General features: G+C 42.2%; 1 protein-coding gene across 1 annotated transcript; it reads right to left on the reverse strand.

Moving 5' to 3' along the window:
• Positions 1–915: 915 nt before the first annotated feature.
• Positions 916–12,572, reverse strand: atp6v1ab (ATPase H+ transporting V1 subunit Ab). The gene is made up of 15 exons (XM_080855619.1): positions 12,505–12,572; positions 8,991–9,087; positions 7,665–7,793; positions 6,340–6,554; positions 5,952–6,089; positions 5,337–5,488; positions 4,874–5,036; positions 4,664–4,772; positions 4,150–4,272; positions 3,746–3,860; positions 3,525–3,588; positions 3,198–3,401; positions 2,843–2,937; positions 2,288–2,459; positions 916–1,699 (listed from the first exon to the last, which is right to left on the reverse strand). The coding sequence occupies exons 2-15, from the start codon at positions 9,070–9,072 to the stop codon at positions 1,607–1,609; spliced, it is 1,854 nt and encodes a 617-aa protein (XP_080711745.1). The 5' UTR covers positions 9,073–9,087; positions 12,505–12,572; the 3' UTR covers positions 916–1,606.
• Between the last annotated feature and the right edge of the window lie 202 nt (positions 12,573–12,774).

Consider the following 12,774-nt stretch of genomic DNA (forward strand, 5'->3'; position numbering starts at 1 on the left):
TCCGATGTATATCTACGGCAGCTTCTTATCCACACAGCTAGGTCAAGAGAGTAGATGGATATCGAGGAGTAGTCATGAGCATTAGACTCAGATTTGATCGTGTAGCCCTGATTGCCTTTTGAAGTAAAAGTGTCAATGTATTCCCTCTGTGTACGGAGAATGGCTAAGGAGGAGCTGGCGCTGAAACAACATTGCTCACCTGGTAACAGGTGCGCGTGTCTGACATAACCGGTTCACAAGGCAACTTGCCACTTGCCATAGGAAACGCGCTCGGTGGAATTTGAATACTTTACGGATGACCGTTCGTATGGCTCCATAAATAGCCCATCCACTAAATCTCTATCGCTCTCCTACACAGGACGGTTTGGAGGTTTAACCATTTCTTTACGTCTTTCGCAATTACGTTGTATCATCTGCGTGACATACACTAGTTTACCCTGTGTTTGGTACAACACTACCAATGGCTTTAACGTTGCTGCCTGTATTGGCAGGGTTCACCCTAGTCAACCACATGTTCATAAAGCGCCACTTATTGCATTTTATGACGTGATATTGGCCTACTGGGACTCATAACCACTAACGCACTATTTAATCACGGTCATAGAATAATACACTCATTGCAATCACGATTACTTTCTTCCCAAGGGGATCTGATCACGTTTGGCAGGTTTCTGCGGGTGGGGTAAGAGTTACAGCATTCCATGCGTGTATTGTGAGGAACAAAACTGAGCAAGAGTTGAAACGAGAGACACACACACACACACACACACACACACACACACACACACACACACACACACACACACACACACACACACACACACACACACACACACACACACACACACACACACACACACACACACACACACACACACACACACACACACACAAAAATGCATTCACACAAATTCCTTTGTTGTCCACATTTTATTCTTTGGGACTGAAACATCTGGTACATGAGCAGTGTTGAGAAGAGAAACAGTTTTCCACTCACAACAAATACACTGGACAAACACGTTTAGAACACAGTCATAAGAAAGAAAACAAAAACAAAAAACAAACATCAAAACAAAACAATGCAAGCTTCCACGTAAACAGCCTGCAATAAATATAGTCACTCTGCTTCGTAATTATGTTTATCAATCTTCTGTACAGAGAGGAGGAAATGAGAATAATTACACCAACTGAATTGTGAAACTACAACAAGGGGGGGGGGGGGTGGGTTGTAGTAAACAAACAAGTAGGTGTTCTGGGGCTGGGAGGTGATGGAGAAGGAGGGCAGTGCAGGTAAAACTTAGGGAGGCGACTCCACAGTCACACAAAACACATCAACACACACACACATTCACAAAACCACAAACACCCTTTCAGACACTCAGGGAAGATCAGGTATTGGCCCATGCGGGAAAGAGAGACACATTTATTTGGTGAGGATCATACACACACAAGATTGGGAACGCGTAAGCGGTGGAATGTGTGACACTGCAACAGAAAGTCCACTGCAGAGAGAGAGAGAAAGCAGACACGGAATAGGGATATGGGGGAGAAGGGAGAGGTAATGCACTGCCCAGGGGGTCAGGGGTCAAAGTGGAGAGGTCAGCACTTATTCCTCCAGGGTGCGGAAGGAATTCTGCATGTCCTCGTGCAGCTGGGCGTAGTCAGCCTTGATCTTGGCCTCTCCTTCCTTCACAGGGTCCTGCAGCAGAACAGAGGGAGAGAGTGTCACTAGACAGACACACAACAATGCAACACAGCACTCTGAGATGAGACAGGCTGGCAGAGAGGATGGAAAATATCAAGGGCGGTCTTCATTTTAAACTGTAAAGTGAAATAAGCATTGCAAGTAGGAGAAATCATGGTCAAGAGCGATATGCTGTCGGCTGTTTAATTCTGCTCACAGGGACATAGAGGAGGATGACCCTGATTTCCGTTGTTAAACCGCTTCCCACACTGTTGTCCAGCTTATTTCCCTCAAACCCAACAACGGTTTCCAAGAACAATATCTGACCGTGACAGCGAGATGGTTGATGTACAATGAACAATAGGCCACAGTTTTAGGTTTCGGACCCTCAGTTACCATCTCACAGAGAGAAAAGATTCTTAATGAAAAGATTGTAAGCAATAAGACTAGTAGAAAGTAGTGAGAGTCGTAAGAAATATCCATGTCATCTGCAACCCAGAGGCTGACTCTGTAAAGGTTGGTCCGAACTTTACGGGTTCCACAGTAGAGTAAGTGTCTTAATTGGGTTGCCCTGCTAGCTGTGGGACAGGTGGGCTCCTATACCTTGAACTTCATGGAGCTCATCCTGTATAGAATCTCGCCCATGTGCTCGCGGATCATGGACCAGGTGATCTTGTTGTCGCTCTGGGCAGTGGTCTCCACGGCGTGGCGGGCCATGTCATAGAAGGCGATCATGTTGGACAGGATGCCCACCGTCTTGTAGAAGGGGCAAAACCTATGACGGGTAATAAGAAAGGGCTATAGTTAGAAAAATCCTTGGGAGCATACACAAGTTTACTAACACTTAATGACTGTGGTTACGAGGCCGTTTTAAGCAACACTATGGAACAATTACAAAATTACACCAGTTAGCATATTATCAAGCAAGAGTTTTACTCTTAGGTAGTTAGCTTGTACATTTTAGACTAAAGCTCCTTACTGCTGTTTTGAAATGAAATGTGTGCGCTGTAGCACAGTATATGCAAATGTAGTGTGTTTCATAAGCTAATAAAGTTACTTAGAAGTGCAGTTTAGACGCACTGGCGTGTACAAAGTATATGTAAACACTGGGACAACCGGATTAACGTGTGGTGTCTGTGTGCCTGAGTGAGGGCTGACCTGTCATAGGGGGTGTAACCGTTCTGTTGCAGGAAGTCATCCTTGATCAGCTTGGCTACCTCCAGAGTGATTTTATCGGTCTCAGCCAGTGAGGCCTGTTATACAGAATGTATATGAAAGAGAGAGAGAAAGAAAGAGTTGAAAAGAATGGAAATAAACACTGCCCACGAAACCAAAGAACAAGGTATGTGAACACACACCTTAAACACCCTAAAACAATCAGCAGTCACTCCCTCAAACTGTACCCAAAAAACACTAAGCTCTCCACCCAAAGAATACAAGATCAAAACAACAAAACACTTGCACGCACACACACACACACACACACACACACACACACGCGCACACAAATTACCTTGCCGACAAGCTGCACAATCTCGGCCAGATCCTCCTCCTCCTGCAGGATCTCCTTGGCCTTGGTGCGGAGAGGCACAAACTCAGGGAAGTGTTTGTCGTAATGCTCATCCAGAGCGCGTGTGTACTTGCTGTAACTGATCAGCCAGTTGACAGAGGGGAAGTGCTTCCTCTGAGCCAGCTTCTTATCCAAACCCCAGAACACCTGACACACAGACACAGTAACAGTCACACAGGTTTTAAAGTAGCAATATATAAAGTAACTGAGACTGCATTCCAAGATTAAACAATTGTAATCCTTTGATAATCAATTGGTGTTATGATATACCTGCACAATACCAAGGGTGGCAGAAGTCACAGGATCTGAGAAGTCACCACCAGGAGGCGACACACTGAAAGAAAATTGTAATTGATTAGACCTCTGCGCTTTCCACAGACATATAAACTTTCATTCATGTCTATGGCGCTGTCACTGTGCAACTGTTAAAAGAGAATAGGTACAGCTTAGAAGAGCAAGGCTGCCATCTAGTGTTGGAAAGTTGCACTTACGCCCCCACAATGCTGACACTGCCCTCTCTCTCAGGGTTGCCCAAGCACTTCACACGGCCGGCACGCTCATAGAAAGAGGCCAGACGGGCACCCAGGTAGGCAGGGTAACCGCTGTCTGTGGACAGACACACACGCACACAGATTTGACCACACAATGTCCTGAAGTGGGACTTAAAAATGTATGGAAGTTATTGCTTTTAGTCGACAAATAATCAAATTCTGCAGGCAGTTTTACTACAAATTGTAAGGAAATCGGACCCTAACATTTTAGTCCCAAGTATGGAAAGTTGCTGATGTAAGTGGATGAATAAATCACATCTTGAATGCTACCCAGGTCCTTAATTAACCATATGAACATAGTGGTTACTGATTAGAGGTGTGTTCTGGGATTGTGAGGATCTTACCAGCTGGCATCTCAGCCAATCGCCCAGAGATCTCCCTAAGAGCCTCAGCCCAACGAGAGGTAGAGTCGGCCATCATACTGACGTGGTAACCCATGTCTCTGAAGTATTCAGACAGAGTGATTCCTATGGGAAAACAAACACAAATACACGCAAACAAATGCACAAAGAGTTAGTGGTGACTCCTTCTCTTGTCATCACCAGTCATGCCATCAATAGAAAGGACAGCTGCCAAACAAATCAACTAGTCCTAACAAACCAAGACAGTATTTACATCTCTCTATTGGGAGTTAAAGATGATTTTCAACTTTCAACAAAAATACAGCTCAATCATGAAAGAATAGCTGGAAGAAATCATGGAATATGCTTAATACTTTTATGTATGTAAAAATGATGTGTTGAGTAAGGCTTCTTTTTGCTGGTCATTACAAAATACACTGGCAGGTAGTCTTGGTAGTGGCAGGTGTATTTTTGTAATTTCTCATTTTATGATTGGTGATTTTTGATTGGTTGTTACCGGTGTAAATAGAAGCTTCACGAGCAGCCACAGGCATGTTGGAGGTGTTAGCCACCAGAGCCGTTCTCTTCATGATGCTCTCGGTCTTCCCGCCCACCTCCATGGTCAGCTGTTGGACACCAAAACTGTCACTCATCCGGAAGACCCAATCAAATTCTATATAAGCTGCTGTTGTCATAGAAATGAAAATGAAATCATAAAGAAACAGACCTCAGGGAAATCTCGCAGTACTTCTGACATCTCGTTACCACGCTCTCCACAGCCTACGTAGATGATGACGTCACTGTTGGAGTATTTGGACAGGGACTGGGAGATGACAGTTTTACCACAGCCGAAGGCTCCTGGGATGGCTGTAGTTCCTCCCTGGACACATCTGCACACAGGTACGCACAAAAAAAAATGAATAAATCTCAGCAATCATGTGTTTAACCTTGATAATATATTAATGTAAATCGGGATTACTCGTCAGGGAATGAACAGAGCTTTGTGCACTCTACTGATGTATGACATTGACTGGAACCATCTCGTTCCAGCTTTCGGTTTATAACGAAGCAGCTGGACATTGATGCACATAGTGGTGTTCATTTAGATGAAACTACAAATAAACCATGAACTCCTGATACGATATGAAACTCAAATGCCACAAGGAAATGTAAAGTGTGTGTGGACTCACGGGAAGAGGGCATCCAGCACCCTCTGACCGGTCAGAAGCGGATGATTGGCGGGCAGCTTCTCGGTGACGGGGCGCACCTGTCGCACAGGCCACACCTGGATCATGGTGAACTTCTCCTTCACGCTCTCGAACTCCAGCTCCAGCACCACATCCTAACACATGATGAGAACAAAGAAAACAGCATCAGCCAAGTTCTGAAATGCATTCTTGGTTCTCTTCAGGAACAGAACAGAACAAATCTCTCTGTAGATGCAGCCTGCCCGTGGTTAGTCTCAAGAAGCCCGATGTGATTTCAGCACTTAGTGATTGAGCATGCAGTCTGGAATCGATTCATTACAACTGGTGCTGAATGTTGTTCCTAAAACAAAACACCTTAACGGTTTCCTATTTGAATCTGTATTGATACTTTTATAATTGATCATTTTGAGGCATTAGATTGGTTAAGACATTTGAAATCAACTCCATACGCTAATCGTTCACACAAATTTAGAAACAATCTACAAATTAAGAAACAAAAAAATACTCAAATTTATACCAAACCATTGTCGTCTAGAAACAAAAATGACTCCATGCGACTAACCCAGCATGTTTTCGTAAAGGAGCCTTGCCACTCACCGAGACGTCATAGTTCCCAGGAGGTGCTACGTATGTAACCGTGCCCCTGTTCCGTGGTGGCAGCATGAGCTTGTGATTGATGAGGGAGTTCTCATAGACCATGCCATAGATATCCCCGCCTGTGATGTGGCTGCCGACCTGGGCGATTACAGAGAACAGGGTTAATAACGAGGTGAAGAACAAAAAGTTATAACAATAAATATAATAATACAAAACTACAAATGGCAGAATATGAACCGTCCAAGTCTATTAACTGATTACTTAACCATATAAAGCCTCTAGAATATATAAAATGTACTTACCCTCAACACAAACAATAACCAAGCACGTCATACATCACATTTGCAGAAATATATACTTTTAGCACTGTAATCACACAGGTACATACTCGCAGGTTTTTGGAAGGGTTAAACTCCCACTTGGAGTCTCGGCTCAGAGACCCAATGTTGATTCCCCTGGGGATGTAGATACTCTGGGTCATGTCGTTGATGTCTTTCAGTGGTCGCTGGATACCATCAAAGATGGACCCCATAATCCCCGGGCCAAGTTCAACAGAGAGGGGCTTTCCCGTACGGAGGACAGGGTCCCCAACAGACACACCCGCTACACAGGGTTCAGGAAAACACAGGGAAGGATCTGGCACAAACTATAACTTTGTATCTGCTGGTGGTTTGGGTTTGTTTATATTACACAGAGAAGCTATGAATGTGCACATGTGAATGCACACAAGTCTGTACATGCAGGCAAGGTGATAGTTTACTTCATATGGGATATTGGGCAACATAAAAAGGCTTAGAGCGCAGCTTGTTTTCGCTCTGATTTTGAGGGCAAAAACCTGGCATGGGAAATCAAACCTAGGATAAACCACATACTTTGAGTCAACCACATACTGTGACTTCATCACCAAGTGAACTGTTTTTCATAGGAACAGGGGAAAATGGGGGGGAAATGTGACCTCTGTAAATGAATAATGCTTTTGGCAATCCATAGACTTAGCCCTACCAAGTTCGTCTGTGAATAAAAAGAAAACAAGAAAAAAAAGACTGACAATACTGGAAAAACTGATGGGGCAGATTGGATGCATCATATTTTCATTCTTGACACCGTTGTTTAATTAGAACAGAGACATAAGGCAGCAGCATGACATCATGATTATTTCCAGATGCCACTGGCATATTTCTGTATATGAAATAGAAACGTGCTTTTGCGCCATTTTGATTTAGTATTGACGCAGAAGTATTTTGATTTGTCTGAGTTACACAAATCAATTCCTCTACTTGTTATTTTGTAAATTGAAGTTATAAATTAATCCTGTAAGCGGCTGTTAAAACAACAGCTGGTCATATAATTAAGTCTATCTGATCAGCTGCATGGTCACATGATTGGGTCATAATAGGCTCTTACCAATCCTTTCCTCTTACCCTTATATTACACTTCTACTGCTGTTGACTTTTATAATCTCAGAAGAAGAAAATAAGACTACTGTTGTATTGTTGAAAAGCAAAACAAAAAGATCCTCTAGTATAGAGCTGGAAGGACTTTGCAAGACACACACATCCCTTTACTAGTGTCGGGTCTAGTACATTTCTGATTTCATGTCTGGTAGTTTGGTATCTAGCCTGACAGTTAACTTAAGATTGCATTATTGGGCAAAGAGTTGAGAAAAAGATGCTAAAGCATAGCACATGTGAGCTCTGATTGGCTTAAGGATACATGTCTCCTCATACACCTGGATGGTTGCCATGTCGCCCTCCAATCGGATGATCTCCCCGACCAGCTCACTGTGGCCCACACGCACCAGCTCGTACATAGCTGCTCCCGCCATAGCCGTGGCAGTCACCACTGAGAGTAGGAAACAAACAATCAATCAATAACTCAATGAATGCTGGATTTAAATGCTGATTTAATCCAAAACGTTTTTAATTTTACCACATGTGCGTAATGTTACTACTCATTAAAGGAAAACACATCCTTTGAAATAATTTTTATCTTGGTAAACTCAGGGTCTGAGCTAAACATAGCCATGGAAAGTTTTGATTATCTTAATGTTGTGCTTCATGAGACATAGATGGCAACAAAGCATAGTCTGCTTGAATATAGTGACATTGTAATGAAACAATTTTATATGTAATCATCTATATTGTCACCTGCATACTTGTCAAGTTATAAGAATATGTGAAATTGATGTCAGTGATTAAAATCCATGAGTCACCCTCACTACCACATTGTTGCAGCATTTTGTAAGCAGGTCTATGTTTGCCCCAGAGAAGTTATTCAGAGATGAAGGTGTTGACCAGCTGTATATCCACACAATGTTTACTTTACTTGTACCTTATAACGGCCACGCAGACATAAAGACTTGCACGCAGACATAAAGACTCGCACAGTGTGAACACTGTGCCGGTAGACGATGGGTGGAAGGGCGATCAGTATACCCGGATATGTGTTTGTGATGTGTAGTATCAGTACTTTACATTATTTACCACTAGCGATTACATACACCGACATTGCTCCACCACAAGTGTAATTCAGGTACTACTAATGTTGAACAGCAGTGTTTAACGTGAACCAATATTTAAAGTCAGGCAATAGACATCGTAACACAAGGACATCTAAAAGTCCTGCTATTAGGCAATCGTTCATTAATATGACTTCCATGAATAAAGATTATTTCTCTGTTCCGGTCAGGTGACTGGTCTTAACCAATCATTACTTAGAATTACTTCCGGGTAAACCGATCGTCTACCCTTCCACCCATCGTCTACAGATACACGGCAGTCTCTTACTAGTGAGATCTAGTTTCACATACATAAAACACGACAGATGCTAAAAATAAGTTAATACGGATAAAACTTTAAACTTGACAGGTATGCCTATCAGCATGAATAAATAACATTAGCCAAGACTAATCGGTCCACTTAAAACATTTGCACTAACCTAACATTCACTCAAATGAAAGAATTGCGCACACATAACATGATGCTGATGCCATCACACTAATGATGTTTTATTTTTTTGTATAAAGACTTGTCGACTGACCAGGCCCGGAGACTCCATGCACATATCCAAACTCAGACTCCCGCTCCTCATCACGAATCTTGGGCAGCTTAGACAGGTCCATCCTGAGAGAGTGAGTCTGCAAGAGAAGAGAGAGCACATGGGAGATTACTAGACTGAGCAGAGAAACAGACGTGTCCTTTTACAGCTCACATTACATGCAACATCCAGTATTACTAGATATGTTTTCAAAGCAACAAAGCAATTCTCTTAAACTACCCAAAATCTTTGCCCTTGTGCCAGGAGAGGATGATGGTTTCCTGACCAATCCAGTAGTCATCACCCGCAACGTACATTATTCCAGATGTTAAAATGTAATGTACTAATGAACAATTCAACATTGACAATAGCCTATCAGTATTGAATAAGCTTTCACAATAATGAAACACTATATGCCAAAAATACCGAAACAGGACAAGGCAACACGCTTCACCCATTAGACGCTAAATATTTGATTGATTTACATTTTCTCGGTTCACTTCATAATCACTAGTGCTAGGAAAAGTATTGATCGTCTCTCATACTCAACACTAGACATCCCGTTCACTAGGAACACTCAGCCAGTCAAAGCAAACGCCAGTGGGATACCCTGCTCACGAGGGTTACAGACCCACAATCAGCACAGATGGCCACATTCAACCAAATTATTTCCTTTGACAGGATTATTTTTTTCTTTTTTCAATTACACAGGCGTCCTGTTGTCTGAGCCAGAAGTAGAACTTTGCTGATATAGTTTCAAAAACAAAAATGCCACACTTGTGCTGTGTACTCGAAAGCCAAAGCCAAAGGCAGAGACTCAAGAACACTTCTCCCCTTGAATGCACCTGTGTGCTGGAGCAGCACTGGTGGCAATGTCAAACTATTTCATCTGATTGGGCGATTCATTTCCACCCCACCAGCACACCATCCAGACGTATCCCCCTCTTGAGCGGTAACCAAGGCAATATTCTTTGTTCTGCCGCAGCAGAAGATGTGAAGCAGGATAAAATGTCACACCAACATCCACCACCGGGCCAGAGGCGTAGACCGTCAGCTCGGACGGGGCATCCTGCCACAGGGGGGGGGGGGGGCCTACATCAACTAGCCAATTCACGCAGACATGCCATGACAAGCTGTCAGATGCCAGGACCGCAGGATTACATTTTCCCCATAACACTCCATGCATGCTCAAGCACATGCGCACACACACACACGCACAGACACCATCTGCTCAGATGTAATCCACAGTGTAGATCCTGCAGGTGATCGGTCACTTTAAGACAAATCTCCAGTTCTGCACAGACAACAACACTAGTTGCTCATACATAACGAACATCATCCATCATTCACTGAAATACACTCATATCAACATACATCAATTAACTCTGATGGGCATACCTTCTCCTGTGTCCTATTTTCCTTTCCCTAGCTTTAAGCCTCATTAAGCTAATCTTAAAGCCAGAAGAAGTAATCTAACCGTGAGATTCCCAAACAGCTCCCCTATCCGCCTGGCCATGAACTACACAATAGTGTTCCTCGTGTTCTCTTTTCAAAAAATATTCTACCATATACATCTCACTAAAACACACACTAAAAGGTTTGTAAAGAATATAAAAGTATTTCATTTTATTTTAAATATTTTAGATTTTAAAAATAGTTTTAAGCGCACCCGACAACTCTATTCAATTCTAGAGTCCACAAATGCCCTTTTCCCGATTGAAGTTGGGAATGATTATGAAATTTGATAGCAAGTTTTTTATTCCCATTTTTTCAGTATTCAGCTAATGTGGAATGTTTTTCTTCTCCTTTTTTGGATAAGCTGCTGATCACAAGGCTCTGAATCCTAATACAAATGAAGAATTCCAATGCAGAGATGACACTTGCCGATGTGCCAGGTCCTACTCATAGGGAATGAACAAGAATCACATGATAAAAGGCACATGACTTGTATCGTAAAATAAGAGGTTGTTTAAGGAAGTGAAAAAATAAACCAGCCTGGAGGGGAAATGTTTGCCAAAGGATAAAAGGAAGTGCTAAGTGGGAGTAAATGATATTATACATTCAGTCTACAGTTCTTTCCGACCTAAAGGAACCATTGTTGGCATATGATTAGAGTAAAAAAAAATAATAATAATAATCTATGAAATAAGTCGAAAATCAGGAGAAACAGAATTTTACAGCAACAGCCACTAATTCAAGCCACAACTTGAGGGGAACAATCATACCAAAAGTCTAACTTCCAGGTTTTCATGCAGCCAACCTAGTCACATGATATTGGTCATCGGACATCTAAAATGCTTTCATCTTGCACTATGCAGACAAGGCAAGGAATCACAACGATTTGCAATCGATGCCAAATTAGATAGACAGCCACGACAAACGGTGATTCTAATCAACATAAACCCAGACCCAAAAGGTTAGAAATTCCTCATTACTGTGTGGGTGTGAGGAGCTCGTGACAGGTGCACTGCATACGGCTAACAAGACAGTGTTAATTGCTATGCTGCGAGGTAGACCCTACCAGACGTCACGACAAACCTGTCACATGCCACACGCACACAAAAATTAATTTTACCATTAAAATCGAAATAAACGATTTAACACTAAAACATCAGACAATAATCAAGTAAATCGCCATTATAACGACACAACCGAGATATTTTCGAGTCACGATTCTTTGAAGACGAGTCAGCTGCAGCAAAGCACTGGCTGAGGTCACATGATCACAGCCTAAACATCCGTTTACTCTCAGTTCCTACTTTTGATGGCCTACCTGTCCTGTTCCATCCAAACACATATTACTCTGCAATTTTACATTACGGACATTATACTCTTAACAGACTACCACAATTTTAGGACATCTTGCGTATAATATTACCTATGCTAGAGAACACTGGCTGGCTACTGTTAGTAGAGGACTTAGGCAATGGAACATCATTGGGGACAAATCCCTGGATTTAGTAACGCTAGCTATCGAATGTGTCCGTTTTAGGGCTTTTAACATATTGTTTGAACATTTTCCGTCATGCTTAACAAAGTGCACCGATGCTATATGACAGGTTTGCATTTTCTCAATTATATTCGATAATGTTAAAATAGCTGTTATCGGAACAATCGGAATATATCAACGTTAAGCGCTAACCCTTTCACGGTTTGAAGCCATGTCGACATTTCAGCATTCAGCTTATTAGTGTACAATAACATTTTCCTTTAGCTAACTACCCATCACTGTAGCTAGGTAACCTTTTATTTTAATTACACTGTTAATAAACAATGCTGTCTTTATTTTCATACTAGGTGGCCTATAGGTAAGCTAGCGAGCTAGTCGAGGTCATCTGGAAGCGTCAGCAATGAATGAAAAACCGAGGAATTGACCAGCTAGTTAGCTGCAAAGCATATCACATTGGTTAGCTAGCTCAATTCTCTACAAAACCTTAAATAACAATAATGAGAATATTCAAGCAAGAAAAATACATGACAAATGAAAACGATTTTAGAAAATGTTCTAAGACAATACCTTTAAGTGTGAGACAGATCAAGTGTACTGTTCCTCTGCCACGAAAAATATGAGCAGCTTGCGATGCGAAAACAGTCAGGTGACTTGCTGCCGTGCTGCGCGCACTGCTTGCGCAAGCATCGCAGGAAGGAGGTGACGGGGCCATTTTGGCTCTATATTCATACAGTACAGGGACAGTATTTTTTATAAACTGTACAGTTTGACATATTGACTTTTCTGTTTCTACTACTCAGATATGTTGTGTGTTGGTTGTTGTAAACTGTTAACCAT

Source organism: Sprattus sprattus (genome assembly GCF_963457725.1).
Source record: "Sprattus sprattus genome assembly, chromosome: 17".
NCBI lineage: Eukaryota > Metazoa > Chordata > Actinopteri > Clupeiformes > Clupeidae > Sprattus > Sprattus sprattus.